The sequence below is a fragment of the Molothrus aeneus genome, chromosome 20, assembly GCF_037042795.1.
Source record: "Molothrus aeneus isolate 106 chromosome 20, BPBGC_Maene_1.0, whole genome shotgun sequence".
NCBI lineage: Eukaryota > Metazoa > Chordata > Aves > Passeriformes > Icteridae > Molothrus > Molothrus aeneus.
Window position 1 is genome coordinate 7,797,095 of NC_089665.1, and position 17,150 is coordinate 7,814,244.

The 17,150-nt window shown below is 45.2% G+C and overlaps 2 protein-coding genes across 2 annotated transcripts in view; one reads left to right on the forward strand and one right to left on the reverse strand.

The window, feature by feature from the left end:
• The first annotated feature begins 189 nt into the window (after positions 1-189).
• TTC19 (tetratricopeptide repeat domain 19) lies at positions 190-3,723 on the forward strand. Its single transcript, XM_066563719.1, has 10 exons — positions 190-219; positions 287-360; positions 822-932; positions 1,039-1,077; positions 1,620-1,676; positions 1,890-1,951; positions 2,083-2,177; positions 2,371-2,525; positions 2,801-2,963; positions 3,412-3,723. Exons 3-10 carry the CDS (start codon positions 831-833, stop codon positions 3,543-3,545), a joined length of 807 nt encoding a protein of 268 aa, XP_066419816.1. The 5' UTR covers positions 190-219; positions 287-360; positions 822-830; the 3' UTR covers positions 3,546-3,723.
• Positions 3,724-4,854: 1,131 nt separating this feature from the next.
• Positions 4,855-17,150, reverse strand: part of NCOR1 (nuclear receptor corepressor 1) — a 55,866-nt gene continuing 43,570 nt past the window's right edge. The window contains exons 33-47 of the mRNA XM_066563219.1: positions 16,655-16,879; positions 15,254-15,463; positions 14,466-14,615; positions 13,773-13,946; positions 13,146-13,311; positions 12,408-12,904; positions 11,838-11,966; positions 11,569-11,729; positions 11,183-11,406; positions 10,622-10,759; positions 9,417-9,559; positions 8,819-8,872; positions 8,334-8,555; positions 7,876-8,058; positions 4,855-7,696 (exon numbers count right to left, since the gene is read on the reverse strand). Of these exons, the coding sequence (XP_066419316.1) occupies positions 7,509-7,696; positions 7,876-8,058; positions 8,334-8,555; positions 8,819-8,872; positions 9,417-9,559; positions 10,622-10,759; positions 11,183-11,406; positions 11,569-11,729; positions 11,838-11,966; positions 12,408-12,904; positions 13,146-13,311; positions 13,773-13,946; positions 14,466-14,615; positions 15,254-15,463; positions 16,655-16,879 (2,864 nt within the window). The 3' untranslated portion in view covers positions 4,855-7,508. The remainder of the gene's footprint in view (positions 7,697-7,875; positions 8,059-8,333; positions 8,556-8,818; positions 8,873-9,416; positions 9,560-10,621; positions 10,760-11,182; positions 11,407-11,568; positions 11,730-11,837; positions 11,967-12,407; positions 12,905-13,145; positions 13,312-13,772; positions 13,947-14,465; positions 14,616-15,253; positions 15,464-16,654; positions 16,880-17,150) is intronic.

The window sequence follows — 17,150 nt, forward strand, 5'->3', positions numbered from 1 at the left end:
CGCGCCCGCTCTTAAAGGGCCCGCTGGGGATGGCGGCGGTGGCTGGCGCGCTGCCGCGGGCGCTGTCCCGGCTGTGCCCCCGGCGCTGCCCCGCCCTGCCCCGGCCCGCCTGGACAGGGGGGCCCCGGGGACACCGCGGGGACAGCGGCACCGGCACCGCGGGGCGGGCGCGGCCGCGCTGGGCACGGCCGGCCGGCGCTGCGCTGGCCTTCCTGGGAGGTGAGAGGGGCGGCGGGCACGGGCGGCGCGGAACCGGCACCGGGCACCCACCGCGCTGTCCCCGCAGGGCTCTCCCTGTTCCCGCGGGACGCCGAGGAGGACGGCGAGGACGCCATCGTCCTGCTGCTGAAGAGAGCCAAGGTGAGGCGCGGGCACTGTGCGGGCACTGTGCGGGCTCTGCGGGCACTGTGCGGGCACTGTGCGGGCTCTGCGGGCACTGTGCGGGCTCTGCGAGCGCTGTGCGGGCTCTGTGCGGGCACTGCTTGTGCTGGGCGGGCACTGTGCGGGCACTGTGCGGGCTTTGTGTGGGCTCTGCGGGCACTGTGCGGGCACTGCGCGGGCTCTGCGCGGGCTCTGCGGGAGCTGTGCGGGCTCTGCCGGCGCTGCGGGCGCTGTGCGGGCTCTGCGAGCGCTGTGCGGGCTCTGTGCTGGCTCTGCGGGCGCTGTGCGGGCACTGTGCGGGCACTGTGCGGGGCACTGCTGGCACTGCGGGCGCTGTGCGGGCTCTACGGGCACTGTGCGGGCGCTGTGCGGGCTCTGCGGGCATTGTACGGGCGCTGCCGGCGCTGCCCGGGCACTGACCGATCCCGCTGCCCCCGCAGCTCAGCACCATGAAGGGAGAGCTGGCCGAGGCCGAGCAGCTCCTGCACCAGGCCCTGCGGCGGGCGCACCAGCAGGAGAACAGGCAGGCCATCATCTACACCTACAGCATGGTGAGAGCCGGGCTCGGGGCACAGCGGGGCCCGAGGGAGAAGGAGAAGCGGCTGAGGCTCGTCTGCGTCGCCCCGGTGGAGCTTGAGCATTGTCTGTCTCTTCCAGATGGGGAACGTGGCTTACATGCAGGGACAGCTGGACAATGTGAGCAACTCTGCTTTTTTCCCAATGAATTTTTAGATGTTGACATCTTGTGCACGATGTCAAAGGTGTGGGGTGTGGGCACAAGTTGCAGACTCAGAGCTGTGGGGCAGAGATGTCCCAGTGCAAAGCAGAATGATCTGACAGAATGATCTAACTCAGGGCTGCAGTCCCATGAGCACACCAGGTTAAGAAAGATGCTCTCACAGGTAAATTTTCAGCTCCAACATGGTGGGCAGGAGAAGGAATACTTCTTTCTGTGAAATGCTGCAGTTGAGCACAGAGGTGGCTCCTCCAAGGAGAATCTGGGAAAGCCCTGAGCTCACAGACAGGGTGAAGGCCTGGCTGCTGCAGCAGTGCTCGAGGAGAAACTGAAAGGAGCCACTGGCTCAGTAGCACTGGGCTCTGCTCAGCCTTTCACTTCATATTGCTCTTGGTGTAGTGTAAATGCAACAAGTTTGAGCCAGGTCCCTCTATGTGGTTTGCCTCTGTTTTGTTTTAAATGCCATCATTTCTCAGTATCCTCTTCAAAATTCTTGTTTCAGGCAGAAAAGCTCTACAAAGCAACGATGAGCTATATGCTTGCAGGGGACACAAAGGAGGTATGTTCTGAGACAGGCTCCCAGTGGTGCCCTTCTCTTTACCTTATTTCTTGTGCTGTAATGCCTCTTACTGGAAATTGGCAATATTTAATGCAGGGCAGCACTGAAAGCAACAAGATGGGGATTTCTGAGGTCTAAACTCTCTGACAAAGTAATGTTTCTGTTGGGGAGGTACAAGAAGAGTAACTGTTGCATTGTGTGTCCTCCTGGCAGGATGACAACGCTGTCCTTGAGGTGTCCCTCAAGCTGGCCAGTATCTATGCTGCTCAGAAACAGTGAGTTCCCAGCTGGAGGTGTCTTTACCTGCCTTCACCTCAGCCTTGCAGGGCTGGTGGGGTGGCCAAGCAGAGGCTCTTCAATGAGGGATCCTTCAGGAGTAGAAGGAGCTTTGCTTTGCACTTTGCAGGCACAAATTAGCTGTAGCTGGCTACCAGTTCTGCATCCTGACCTTAGAGGAGAAGATTGCCAAGCAGAAGGACTTGCCTGAGGATGTCTTATCAGGTGGGCAGCCTTGTCTATCAAAGGTTTCTCATCTTTTCTCCATTTCCCTGTCCCTGATGTTGTTTCTCTATTCCTAAGCACCATCTTCATGTCAATCCATTCTCTTCCCACTGCCTGAGTTTCCTGCTGTGGTAGGATGGGGGTTCATGCTGGATGCTGAGGCAGTGATCACCTCACTCCTCTCTGTTTGCAGCTGAAGAAAAGGCCAACACCCAGCTCCTGCTTGGGATGAGCCTGGACTCCTACGGCCGCTACCTCCTGAACATCAACGAGCTCCCAGCAGCACAGAAAATGTATGAGAAGGCTCTGCAGATATCAAATGATGTTCAGGGAGAGACTCATCCACAGGTGATTTGTACAGCAGTAGGGCTCCAGGGAAGGAAAGGCTGATCTGGAGGGAATGAGGCAGCCTTGGAGCAGCTCTGCTGCCATCAGACATCAGCACTGCCTGAGGCTGTTTTCCTGCCAGGAAGGATGAGCATGCAAACACAGAAATAACAGGACACTTCCTTACTGAACACTTCTCTGGGAAATACTGCAGTAACTTGTGTGGCAGGGGATGAATGTGGTGCTTATGCTGCCCCAGAGTGCTCCACAAGCTTCCCTTTTCCCTCCTGGTGCAGAGTGTGGTGCTGCTGAGTGACCTGGCCACGGTGCTGGATGCTCAGGGATGCTACGAGGAGGCGCTGGCCTACAGCAGGAGGGCAGCACAGCTGGCAAGGGACACAGAGCACCCCGAGGAGCACATGGTGCTCAACAACCTGGCAGCAATCCTCATGCACAAAGGTCAGTGAATACATGCCCAGCCTGGCACTGAGCTGGTGCTGGCTGCAGAGAGCTGGATCTGTGTTGTAGGGTTGAACAGCAGTGCTGGTTTGGGGTAATTAGTTTTAGTTTAAGCAGTAGGTCTGGCTTTGAATTGATTTCACAAACTGTCCCAAAATGTTGCCAGGGGATCTTGTTTCCCATGTCTTTTGTGTCCAGTAACTTTTCTAAAGGGACAGAAGAGATTTGTTGCTGTGAGATTTTAATGCTGAAGCAGCACCAGGTCCAATCATCACTGCTGCTCTCCAGCTCTCAGAGTTGGCAACCTGGCAGGATGTTTTCTGAGCCTCCCTAGATCCTGATGTCTTCCAGGCAGTCCTTGTCCTTTGCACGTGATCAGCATCAGGACGGGGCTCTGAAATTGGGTGATGGAACTGGGTAGCCAAGCCTCTTTTCCCTCTTGCTACAGAAGATTTCCTGCAAGCAAAACAAGTGTACAAAGAAGCTCTCAAGCAGGCACAGCAGAAGGGAGATGCTGCTTCTGTCCAGCATATCCAGGAGGAACTAGCCGAGCTGGCCAAGAGGAGAAAGGGCTCCAAATAAGTTTGGCCACAGAGTCCAACCTTGAGGTGACTGAAGGCAGTGAGGGTTGCTCACCACAGGCAGCCTGGGAGCAGCTTGGTGCAATTCTCCAGAGAAACAGCAATGAGGAGTTTCAGGACTGCTTAAGAGGGAGGGCTGCCACTGCCTAACAGCCCAAAATAAAGGTGTGAAATCTTAACTGTGTGAATTTGTGGTGTAGTCTGTGGTTTGACTGACCTACTGTGCTAAGTGATTTAATTTTGGCTGCCTAAGTGCAAGTCTGGTCTGGTGTTAATACTGTGTTAGAGGCAGTTTGCTACTCCTGCCTGCCCACACAAGTGTTCAGGTTCAAAACATGGCTGTCCTAGAGCAAATCTTGAAAAGGAACAGGCAGGAATTTTCTCACTCTTTACATGTTGCACAGCACAGTAGGAGCTGCACTTTTATCAGTGCTGCAGTTCAGCATGTTTGAACTGCAGCAGAGCATCTCCCAGGCTGTACCTGCCCTGCAACAGAGCTGCAGCTCCCTGTCCTGGGCCAACAGCTTGCCTGAAGATCTACATATTTCTTGATTTCTTTTCATTTCTTCTTTTATCCAAAGATAGAAGTTGTCCTCTCAGAGGAGGGGTGAGGCTGTTAGCACACAGAGCTGCTGTCAGGAATAAAACACTTGGCTGCAGTAGAGAGCACATGGAGTGCCAGAGTTGTCTTCTCTCTTGGATAGGTCAGTGCTTGAATGCTGAGGCTTCCTGTTGGAAAAGATGCTGTGTACAAACCCAGGTTTGTCAGCTACGTGCCTTCATGTGAATCAAGTATCAACAGCTGCTTTAGACAACAGAATTTCTCAGTTCTGCCCTGCCAGGAAGCCTGATGTTAAAAAAAGAGGAGAATTAAACCAGAAATCACCGAATCCTTATTTAGTTAGGATAGTAAACTAATTCTGTCACTATTTTAACCTCTCAGTTGTCAGAACTGCAGCTGGTTGGTACCCTCAATGTAATTACATCATTATTAATTTACTTACAGTAGCAGCTTCATCTCTGAACTTTGAGCTAAGAGGAGGAGGCACACAGGTTTTCTAGAGATCATTAAAGGTGGAAAACTTCAGTCACCTACAGAGCTTTGTTCTCAGCAAGCTAGGAACTAAAAATAGGGCTATACTGACAGAAAGGCTCTGGCACATGAGAGCCAACCTTCCCTCACATGCTGGGTTTTGGGTTTGAAGCAGCAGAGCTTGGAGGGCAGCAGTGTCACCTGGAACCCTGCAGCACCCTGGGAGCAGGGTCTTGCCTGATGCTGCAAAACAAAAGGGAGACACAGGAAAAGCAAGTGGAGAACTGATCCCCTTTATTGATTGGTCTGAATCCAGAAGTCACTGTCTAGTGAAGACATTGTGTGGAAATTATGATGCATGGGTTTTTCAAGTCTTAAATGATTTCATATCAGAATCACGAACCATATCAAGATGAAAGCATTGTGAAAGCGCTGATCAGAAATCAGGTAAAAATTTGTAGTAAACTACACTTTGTAAACATGACTTACAAACACCTTCCTGTCTGAAACAGGGCAGATGTAATTCCATACTTGAAGATTACTGGAATTGTGGTAAACCCTAACTTAGGCTCTGGAGAGGTTTTTACACTGGAGAAGTTAAAACTCTGATAACAAACAAAAAAAAGCAGCAACATTTTATGTGCAAATGCCACTCAAACTGTATCTTAGGAGATTGTGACTATCCTACTTTGGATATCTTGCTGCTGCTGCAGCAGTAACATGAAGCTTTGCAATGAACATGCTATACTTACTGTACAGGTAGCAAAGACATTTGTCTGTACATGCCTCTTTCACATTGTATTTGTTACACTAAGAAAGTGAGAACAAGTGAGTTTAAGAATGGAACTTAACTCTCCACTCCAAATTTAAATCTACAGAAAGGGCAGATCAACTCGTTTTCCAGTATATGTTGCTGTGGGAACCAAAAAAGAAAGTTAAAATAAGAGCACAGGTCTACAAACAGGATGAAAACGTCACTGCTTCAAGCCAGAAGGGTAAAGGAAAGGAGGATGAGAGAAATCTTTCTCAGAGAAAGACTGCAAGGAGATTTAAGACTGCCAACGGATCTACTGTGATGCAGTGTTTAAAAAAAGTAGCAAAATAGTTCTGTATTTTCAACAGTGTCAAGTTTCCAAATGAGTTCCTTTGGAATTTTGTTTCCCACACTTGGGGCAAAAAGGCTTTTCCTTAAAGGACTGAAAATAAATTTGCTATTGATAAATAGTTCTTTGCTTCTTCCTGTTTGTAAGTGGACCATGGCAGTCCATGGGCTGCAGAGCTCACAGGACTCGAGGTTACACACTGCATTACACCCTCCATACAACGCATCACAAATACAGCAAAACCCAAAATATTTCTCACTGGAAATAACTCCAAGGCAGAGACCCTGTTGATCAATGAGATGCAAAAGCAGTTTGGAATCTGACAGACCATGCCACCCCAGCTCAGTGCTATCTGTGAATCAGTCCTTCTACCCCAGAAGATTTGAATTCAATTCCTGAGGTCAGTGCAGCATAAAATGAAGATGCTTTTGGAGATGGATGTCAGGGCAGCCTGTGCCATCACTGCCCAGATGGAGGGATGTGTACATGAGCTACAAGCACATCATAGCAAGCATTGATAGATGAACGATTCAGGAGACTCTCCGAGTACCATATACAATTTAAAAATAAAAATCACCCTAACAAGTATTGCACACTTCAGGAGTTAAGCCAAGCATTTGTAAGGACTTCCACCAAAAGCTTGCTTAGAGGGACAGGGACTGGGACGCAGACTGCAAAATAATTATTACATAAAGATTTTTAAATCAGATTGGAGGAAGGAAAAAAATCACAGTACCTATTTCAAACTGGTTGTAACAGAAGCCAAGTAGTTGACTCGTGTGTTGCTCAATTATTCTATAAAAGCACTTTGTTTTATTTAAACTTGGGATGTGGAGCTTTTTCTTCTTAAAGGATTTATCAACCCACCCAGAGCCTCTGTTCAGAAAAGCCATTTGCTGTGGTTAAATATGACAGTAAAATTTAGTAGCCTGTTTTGACTGCATACAATGCAGAAACAGAGAACACTAAGAATAGGCTTTTAGGGCACAGTTAAAATTCCCAGTGTGCATAACAGTGAGGTATGCCTCCAGAAGCTGTTCTTTTTTTGTTTCTTTAACCTTTTAAAAATGAACCATAACATACCCATGCAATAATATTTCTGCAGTGTTGCTAAATAAAACCAACTGCACCAAAAATTTACAATGTGGCAGAATTTCAAATTCCAAAGAAATATATCATCTTATTCCAGCGAACTGGAGTTATGTTAATGTACAGAATTCACTAAGGGGTCAGTCTTAAAAATCAACATTTTCACAAGAGCTTGAACACCACTGAGAAAGTGTGTCTAGGGAAAAAAAAAATTATATAAAAGCACAATGCCTGCAGGAAGTGGCACGGCATTAAATGGGCAATGATGGTTGGGAGGTTGGGGTTCTGGTTAGGTTAGGCTGAGAGGGAGGCTAGGGTTATGAAGAGTATTCTACACTGGAGAAAATGCTTAAAAAAAATTACAAAATGACCCCCAAAGTTTAGGCAATGATTTGAACATAAGTACACCAGATACTATAGCAAGGGAAAAAACACTGCAAAAAGTACTCTCTATTTACAGAAGAATGATTTAAAAGACATTATGGTTTTCTTTACAAATAGATGTAGAGCAGGAATAGTCCACATTTTTAAAAACTCTTTACATATTTATCTTTAGTAAGTCAACCTTCTCGACCACAATCCTCCAACACACACAGCCTGTGCAGAAGGCATTTCATGGGCTCTCCAGCAATTCTTCATTGTGTGGCCCTTGCTTCTTGGAAAGTCTCTGTGGGCACAAGTCAAAAATAGATTTCTTTTTTTGACCCGCAAATTAAAAAAAAAAAATAATCTGCATAGTTCAGTCATCACTGTCAGACAGAGTCTCATATTGTGCTGAAAGCAGTGGTGCAGGCTCTCGCTCCCAGATCCTGTTCTGTGGGTGAGTGGTTGCTTGGCTCATGGACGGGGGGGCACAGGCGATGGAGGTCGGGGGGGTGCTGCTCAGCATCCTCATGGTCAGAGGGTTGTATGGAAACTGGGTGGAACCTGCATCAAAAGGCAAAAACGTGAGCTGTTCTGAGAGATCTGTGTTGGCCTGGGCTGTGACAATTAGCAGAAAATCCACTGCAGCAAACCCCTACATGCTGGGAGCTTCTGGGCAATATCCAGCGTTACAGTGCAACACCTGAGACTGCAAACACCTCTGAAAGAAGCCCCTTCCTCACCTGTTGATGAAGGCCTGTCTTCCCAGGCCCACACTGGAGTCTGTCTGTGGTAGTCCCCTTCTGAATGTACAGATGAGACAGAAGAAGGTCTTTCAGTTCCCAAATATCCCTGCCCAGGAATTGGAGACTTTGACTTCCTGCTGTTTGACTTGCCGATCAGCTTCTGCTTGCTGACTGCCCCACCTGGTAACACAAGGGACAGATTTCACCAACCACATTTTAGTGGTTTGTTTCTAGAAATTATCATCAGGTAGCACTGAGAAGCTTTAGGTATCCAATACACCCTGTTCTCCTTTTCCTGTTCCATCAGTGTTGCAGGAAAAGCCAGGACGATAACTGCCAACCCCACCTCTGCCAATTACAGAGGTAAGACAGTGATTTTCAGTGATCCCACGTTATTCAAACCCTTGATTTATTTATTTTCTTTGAGGCCCTGGGATATTTGGGAGCTGCAATACCTGAATTTGGAGATGGATTGGCTTCTTCCCTCCGTGTCTCGTTAGTCGCCGGTACTGCGGCGCCGGAGCTGCCCGGAGCCACCGAGAGAGGCTGGGACATGACCACCCCGTGCTCCTCACTCTTGTCATCAAAGTTTCCCATCAGTGCTTTCCTAATAATGTCTTCCAGACCCAGATTACTGGCAGGATCTGCAAAGGAGTGACCCCTAGAACTGACTGCACCTGGGAGAGAAGAGAAAACACAGGGAGAGGTGGGAAGGGATGCAGAAAGTGTATCTCAGAGAAATTACAAAGGGGTGTGGGGAAAGATTTGGTCATTTTGCTTTTCCTCATGGTGCAGGAAGTAAGTTTTCATGTAGGATATTAGCTTTTAAATTTGCACCATTTCCCTCTTTTACTGGATTCCCCATAGAGTATAAATTTAAGGTATTAAAGACATTACATTTTTCTGGAACATATGTTGTTTCTTTTATTGAAGAACTTACCTGAGGTAGTGACTGCTGGCAAATTGAATATTTCAGTCCCTGGCTGAGCAGTTGCTGCAATTAAAACACAGGATTTCATTGAAATTTTCAGTACTGATGGTCACTAAGTAATCAGCAGTAGCCCTACTGCACAAAAAAAGGCAAAAATATAGTTCTAGTATCATATTCCATAATGTCAGTGTCCATTACTGGAATTATATTAAAATGCTGTTCAAAAGACATAATCATAAGGGCCAAGAAAACACAAACTATTTAGTTTCAAGACACGTTTCCAAACAGGAAAAGGTGTAGTATTGATATAAAGCAAATTACAGACACAGTTAGTTAGAATAATGTCAGGATTTAATAACTCTCTCATTAATTATATGGTTTTCACCTCTTAAATTAAGTGTAAAAATGATGTGACAGTCCTACATACAACAGTATATAAAAAAATCTAACCTTCTAGTTCTATGGTCATAAATTATTATATGTGTTTATATTAATAGATTTATATTAATTTGTATTATTTGATCATATTTAGGTCAGGACATCTGCAGGTGGAAGTCACATGAAGCTTAAGCTGGAAAAATTGAGTGAAAACACAATTCCTGCATACCCATGTCAGAGTCACCTCCACCAGATGAGTTCAGCTTTCGAAATATCTCCTGTTTCTTGGATTTTACCATGGGTGAAGTGTTCTCAAGTTTGGTGAAAAACGAAGGCAGGTAACTGATACTGCCTGGAGAGCGAGAGTCAGTCCTGCCAAGACCAACACGTGTCAAAGAGACAGAACTTGTAAGATGCACATTTAAATCTTCCCAAAAGCAGTCAGGCAGAAACCACCAACAGCCATATGAACACTGGGGGAGCTCAATAATAACTGAGTTTGCTTAAGCAGCAGCAATCTGACAAATAAGCTTCAATTAAAAACCCAAACAACTTGTACGTAAATTAAAAAATAATCTAAAAATGAAGTAAAAAATAATCTAGATTTCCTAGCCCAACATCCTTAAATTTCTAAAAAGTGCAATATCCCCTGCCATGTTTCTGAAAATCCCTTTGCATCTACCTAACATCCATGGACTGTGACAGCCCTGCAGCAACTGCAGAGTGGAAAACCTCAAGAAAATGAGAATCAGTTTCACCAACATGAGGCTTAAATCAGTACTTTGGGTGCTCTTCCTTCCTCAGCAGGGCAAAACAGGAGCACCCACTCCAGTGTGCATCTCCCACATGTTTGCAGACACCAGGACTGCTGGGGGCCTGTGAAGGTCCTGTGCAGTTTTGTGGTGCAGATCTGACCGACTGGGACAGGGCTGCCCCATCCATGGACACCCCACTTCACTCCTCCTGGAACCTCCTTAGCTTAGTGATATTTCAAGGGATTAACTGCTCCAGCACCCTGAGTGCTGGAAGCCTGGGTTCCTCCCCTCTCCACCAGGACAGTATCCAGGAATCCAACGAGGCAGGAGAAGAGATTTAGTGAATGATTTAATAAAATCTGTGACCTTTCTCAAAAGTCACTTCAGTTTTACAGAACTGGCAACCACAAGGAGTTTCATTCTAACTTTCTCTCAGATGTGACACAGAACACTCTGCTTGCACCAAGAAACTTAAGACACCAACATGTGACCTTTCCCTCAGCCTTCCCAAAGCACCTCCCAAATTGCAAGTTTTGGATGTTAGTGCAGAAGGATTGACAGTGATTAACAACTTGCCTGTGGCACCAGAGGAAGGTCAGTTGAACTGTTCTTTAATAAAGACACAGTTTGCAGCACAAAGATTCAGAAGTATGTTTTTAGAAGGCAGTTTTACACCTACCTCTGTTCAGTAGGCTCAGTTCTTTGGGAAAGCAAAAGAACATTTTCCTGTTTCTCATGGACAACCGGGACCTGAGGTGGCGAGATTGGCTCGTAGGGCTCTGAGGGGACGTGACTCCTCTCTGGAGATTTTCCAGGCCTGCATCCATGATTCAGAGACAGATAATTACTCTCAATGCATGTACAGCAGTAGTTAACTCATGCAATTTTACAGTTCCTACATAACTGCTTATGTGTAGTTACATGTTACATGCTTCAGTGAGCTTGGTGATCTTAAAAAGATGACAATGCATTGTCCATAACAACTCTGCAAGTTTTAGGTTATTCAATGTTTTCAGCTGTCTAAAGACTGGAAACTAAGAGAAGTAGCAAAGGGAAAACAGTTATAAGTTATGTTATGGAGCCAAGCAATTGGTGAAATTGTAGGAGACAGACTTTGCCTAAAAATAAGACTGAAAGGTGCCTTTACTTCCAATCTCCAACAAGATTACTGCACTATTTTTTATCAATATCATATCTGGGCATCAATTAAAGTTGCAGTTAGACTGAATCCCTGCATTACCTTCCCCTGGCCTTGTCAGAGAGGTTCTCAGGGGACACTCTGGCCCCTGGCCGCTGCTGGTGCACGGGCTGTGGCTGCGCCTCGGGGCTGTAGCGGCTCGAGGGCTTTGCCCGGCCAGAAGCAGGAGTTGGAGCAGGGCTGGAATTCTGGAATGTAGTGGTGGGAGGCTGCAAAGAGGCCTGAGAAGCTGCTTGGTTTCTAGCAAAGTCTTGTGTGATAATTTGCTGGATGTCACCAAAAGAAATAGAAAAGAGATTTTGATTAGACACTGGCCATAGTTTAGGTATTCATGAACTAGATGAGCCTGATGGCAACAAATGAGGTTATAAATTCACATACAATATTTTGCAATACTCCCAAATAAAAGCCATAATTATAAAACCTACACAGATGTGATCAGCCAGGGTGATGAGCCGATGGGTCCTGGGCACGTGTGCCATCCCCTCTGCCTGGGAAGAGGGAGGTGGAGGTTGCTGGGGTGACGGGGGCTCCTGCTGTGTCCTGTAGCGGTGAATGGGGCCCTCGTACGGCCTGTTGGGGTCAGCTGCTTGAAACAGAAAAGGTCACTCTGTTAAGCCTCAAGGTTTGAAACTTCTGTGCTTACAAATCTAAAAAAGGTGACTGTGAGAATATTTCCACATGTTGATGAACTTACTCTCTGCCTGGTTTGGTTTGGGTGTCTCTTGTTGATAGGGCTGCAGCTTTTCTTGAGCAGGTACAGGTGAATTTGCAGGGCTGATCACCTCAATGGCATCTCCAGGAGCTTCATACCGGTGTGAGGACACTGAATATCAAGCAAAGGTTGTGGAATAAGATGTAAATATGACAGAAAATTTTTGTTGCCTATACTTAGCAACACCAGTGCTTCCAGTAAAATGGCACCAGTGAATGAAACTCAAAACACTGTTGCCTTCTCAGGATAACTATGGTGATGCAAATACTTCCATGAAACAGTGTTCCAACATAAACCAAGTAATTTTGAGTTTCCTGACTTCTGAAAATGTTACTCTTATGATCCTGCATTCATGCTGTAGCATGGAATCTGAATAAAGCAAACAATTCTGATTTTGCAAGAGTAACTATATGCAAAAACTGTATTTGTCTATCAAGTGTTTCTGCTTTGCAGAGCTGAATATTTTATCATTAAACATCTGAATCATTTCACATCATTTCCCTAAAGGCTCAGACAGACAGCAAAGAAGTAGAGAGTTACTAAGATACGTACAACTACTGGAAGAATCTGAACTTTGAGAGCCCCTATCTCGAGCATCCTTGTCTGAAGCAATCTGGCGAGTGATGATCACATCTATGAAGTTAGCAGCAGTAATTGTGGTCTTTCCTCGAGTTCTCAGCTCTTCCTCGTACCTGGATTTAGGAGGAGGTCCTTTCTCTTTACCAGCCTCTGAATAGACTACTGATGAAGTCTGTCCCTGGGACTTGCCACCAGAGTAATTGGCAGATGTATAGGGGCACTGCACAGGCCTCTTTTCTACCTCCAGGGTCTTCTGCTCCATCTGCTGCTGGTCAGTCACCACAGCTGACCTGCGGCCCATGTTCTCCTCTATCCTGGCTCCTTCATGCTTGTTCTCCTTTGATTTGGCAACTTCCATCTGAGGAGCAGAGGCTGCAGCATCCACGAGGGCTGCCAGGGCATCAGCAGCAGTGTTGTAACGGGAAGCTGGCAAGCCTTGAGTGATAGAGGGAGCTCCAGGGGTGAGCTGCCTGTGGGAAAACATTGAATAGCCTCAATTAGATCACATGGAAAGAACTAGAGCCATGAACATAAAAAGCAAAGCTTTTCTGACACTAATTTCTACCCAAAATGCACTGATGAAAATGCTCTGGTATATCCAATAATCCACTATATTTCATATAGTGAAATATCCTTAACTTTTTAATGCACTTTTTAATAAGGTGAAATATTAGAACAGATATCTGTGCCACATTAACTTCTAAAACATACATGATACGTAGCTGAGCAGCAGGATCCAAAGGTGTGATCACACTTGTCCCGTTAGTTCCTTGGAATATACTTGGCCTTTGCTGCAGAATGTTTTCCTGGCTTCTGACAGAGGGGGATGGGGACCGGACGTATCCGTGACTGCCAGGTCTGCCAGGCTGCTCTGCACCTGCAGGAGGGGAACAAAGCAAAATAAATGATTACTCTTACAACAGTGTAGCACTGTAACCCAATGCTGCCACATCCCTTCCCAGCTGTCTCCACCACTCTGGATACTCTTATAACAATGCAGGACTGTGTATCAATGCTGCCTCCTCCACATCCCTTCCCAGCTGTCTCCAGCACTCTGGATGTGATAGTATGTATTAAAGATTTAAATCTGTTCACAATGCTCTACATGACATGCAAGCTGTGCCTGTGACAATGAGGATTCACTCCTCTTTAGGCACTACATTGCTTTGAGAGAAAGTGGCAGAATTTGCAATTATGACCAGAACTGCAGGCAACAGGAACCTGCCTGAAGTGCAGAGAAAAAGCAAATTGTAAATGGTGTTTGCAAACAATGACTGCATAAAATGAGCAGTTACAATGTACAAGACAAGTGATCCAAGTGTATCCATGTGCCCTCACCTGGTCGGAGATACAGTTCAGCAGGGACTGAGGTGATTCTCTCCCTCTCTCGTTCTCGTTCTCTTTCCCGCTCTCGTTCACGTTCCCTCTCCCTTTCCCGCTCCTTCTCCCTTTCCCTTTCCCGTTCCCTTTCAGCATTTGCAGCTGCAGAAGCTGCCAGGTGTGTGGGGTGTCCTGGAAGGTCCACAAGGTAAAATGAAGGAGCAAAAATATTTACTTAAGTGAAGCATGGCAATGTAAACACTTGCCTATATATTTTGCCAGACACTTGCAGCAAAATTTTCCAAATACATTTTAATTCCACCCAAGACTATTCACTTATCTAGGAAGACAAAAGCTTAACACACAATGACAGTGGAAGGCTCAAAAGCCTTTTACTAAAGTGGCTGCTATACAGTTAGAAACTACACAGCTTCTAGACCCCTTCAATACATGTAAAATGGGGTTAGTGAATTACAATCAAATTACTACAAATAAAGACCTGACAGAATGTGGCAAATTCAGAATTTGACAGTGCTTCTACTGTAACTACACGAGATATCATCAAAACCCCTTTGCTATCCAAGTGAGAGGTGCATGCAAAAAGCATCTCCTGAGAAAACATCAAAAGATGACATTAATGAAAGCTGAATAAAGATGGTCAATTCTCTCAGCATGTCAGACAATTAAAGCCATCACCATGAGAGCTCTTACCTGGTGACAGAGAAGCAGGGTTGTAAGGCCTGGGAGGGAAGGTAAGCTGGGTGCCAGGGATATATGTGATTCTCTCCATGGGTGGGGTGCTGGTTCCTCCAGGATGAGGCACTAAGATAGTGGGGGCCATATTGTTCAGGTCAATGATTCCTGTCAGGAGATGACACATGTGAGAATGGCCACTCCAGGACATGGTCTACACAGTCAGCAATGAATGTTTGGTAGAGAAAATACAAGAATAAGGCAAGTGTAGAGCTATATTCCAGCTGGTTATACTCTCTTAAATCTGCCAATCAGCAATTTAGGAACATACAAAGTCAGAATTTGCATTTGTAACACTCCCTTTAATTGCCATTTGGAAAAATGCACTTCACTTCTATTCAATAATCCTATCTTTTAGCAATTTTGGGTATTACCCAAAAATAAAACAAGCATTGTTATCACAAACATTACACTTCTGGCTGTTGCTTTTATATTCTTTTTGAAGAAGTTATCATTTTGATCTGATTCTCTTTTCTGAAGTTTGATGGTGAGATAAATATGGTTCTGATCATCAATTTAAACGAGGAGAAAACAATCTGGCTCTTGAACAGCAGTAACTCTCAGAGACTTCTCCTTAAAAAATATTGATTATAGAGGTGGTTTTCCTTTCCACCAAAGGCAGTTTCCAAATGAGCTGTGAGACATCCATGATCACAAACACATTTATACACACGGCCTTACATGAGTGCATCCGAAAAAGCCAAAACACACTTTTGAGAGGGTTACAGAAAGAGAGGCAGGCCCACCTCGTGCTCCTGCATAAGGCAGTGCCAAGGTTTGCTCCCTGGGGGACAATCCCCTGGTGACGTCGGGCCGGAGGTTGACCTGCATCTGCTGGGAGGTGATGTAGTCGTTGAGGATGGTCTGGCGCGTGTTCTCCATGGCGTACAGCTGGTACTGGCTGGGGTACCCCGGCGTGGGGGACAGCTGCCTTTGGAACAGGTAAGCAGCAGCAGCTGAGGGTGAAAGGAGGCAAAAGGAGGCGTTTAGGAAGCAGGATGATTCTGGATTAAATAAAATGTTCAGGTGTTGTCACGGATATATTTTATGAAAAATCCTTTCATTAGGATCTTTTCTCCTGAGAAGCTGAGAGGCCTCAGAAATGAAATTCAGAAATGAAATGTAAACAATGGTTATCTGCTGCTGTGGAATGCAACAGGTGCATCTGTGATTGGTATCATGTGGTTGTTTTTAATTAATGGCCAATCACAGTCCAGCTGTCCGGACTGTCTGGACAGTCACAAGATTTTATTATCATTCCTTTTCTTTCCTTGCTGGCCTTCTGAGAAGTCCTTTCTTCTATTCTTTTAGTATGGTTTTAATATATCATTTTCTTTTAATATCATATATATCATAAAATAATAAATCAGCCTTCTGACACATGGAGTCAAGATTCTCATCTCTTCCCTCATCCTGAGACTCCTGCAAACACCACCACAAGGTGTTTGTAAAGCTTCAATGAGAGGTGATCAAGACTCTCTAGTTGGGGCAAATGAGTGAAAATAGCATTTTAATACTGGTGTTTTATTGAATTTCTGCACTGCATGCACACTGAAAGTGCTAAACAATCCAGATTGGAGAGATGACTTTAATAGAACTACAAATCCTGAAATTCTGAAAATGTAAAAGGCTGAAATACCTAAAGAACTTAGAAAATACCTCACAGAAGTAAACTGAGGGATAGGTTAAAAGGAAGTCACTGTATTTAGTATCACCTGATAATCCTTCAGTGAAAATAATCAGTCTTGAACAGAGCACTTATATAGAATATATAAAGTCTATATATAATTATATAGAATTACACTTTAATTCTCTATGCTCTTCCACATCCTTCTTTGTAAAGCTTTCCTGAAGGCTTTTAATACATTCCATGAATACTTTTCTATAAATACTGTGAACTTTTTAACCAAACAGAAGCAAGTTGGCAGCTCTGAAGGGAAGTTACAACATTATACAATACTAATTGACTAAGTATCTTGGTTAGATATTAAATCACCACTAAACTGATATCAAACCATAGCTGTAAATACTCATAACTTTATAAATTATAACTGGCCATTGATAACTGCCTTATAAAAGTATCCTTTCTGTGTATCAAAGCTCACAGTATTTCTAAAACTAAAGAAAGCCAACACAAATGTATTTACCAGGATCCAGAGCCCTGTGAAATGGCATAGCAGGATCTAAATGGGGAGGGAGGTGACCCCTGTAGACTTCAGGAGTTGCTCCTCTGTGGTGAGGGTCAAAAGGACTGTGAGCCACTACAGGATCAACCCCTGGGACTGGGGATTTTGCTGGCACACTCTCCCTCTGTGTTGGAGTGAGTGTGTTCTTCCTTTCATGATTTGCTGACTTCCCAGAAGATACTCCAGCTAAAAGCAATGAAAAACCCAAGTTAATAAAATGCCTATTTCTCTATTGAAAATTTAACTGTAAAAATACACTGGTTCCCAAGGAACATTTTCAATGACTGCAATACAACAAAGAACAGAATATTTTATATCACAAAACACTTCTGCTGAAAGAACTGTACTTTAAGATTGTTTGCACTTCACTAAAACATCTTCCTCATCTAGACATTTTAAGATCAGGAATAGCTTCTGCCCTTAAACATTATCCTTGTAGGTACCACTTTCAATGTGA

What these genes read in the sequence shown, in the direction of transcription:
- TTC19 (XM_066563719.1), top strand. Translation starts at nt 831, where the DNA reads ATGAAGGGAGAGCTGGCCGAGGCCGAGCAGCTCCTGCACCAGGCCCTG. An exon ending in TGCAGGGACAGCTGGACAAT is followed by an intron (nt 1,078 to 1,619) that starts GTGAGCAACTCT and finishes TTCTTGTTTCAG; the next exon opens with GCAGAAAAGCTCTACAAAGC. An exon ending in ATCTATGCTGCTCAGAAACA is followed by an intron (nt 1,952 to 2,082) that starts GTGAGTTCCCAG and finishes TGCACTTTGCAG; the next exon opens with GCACAAATTAGCTGTAGCTG.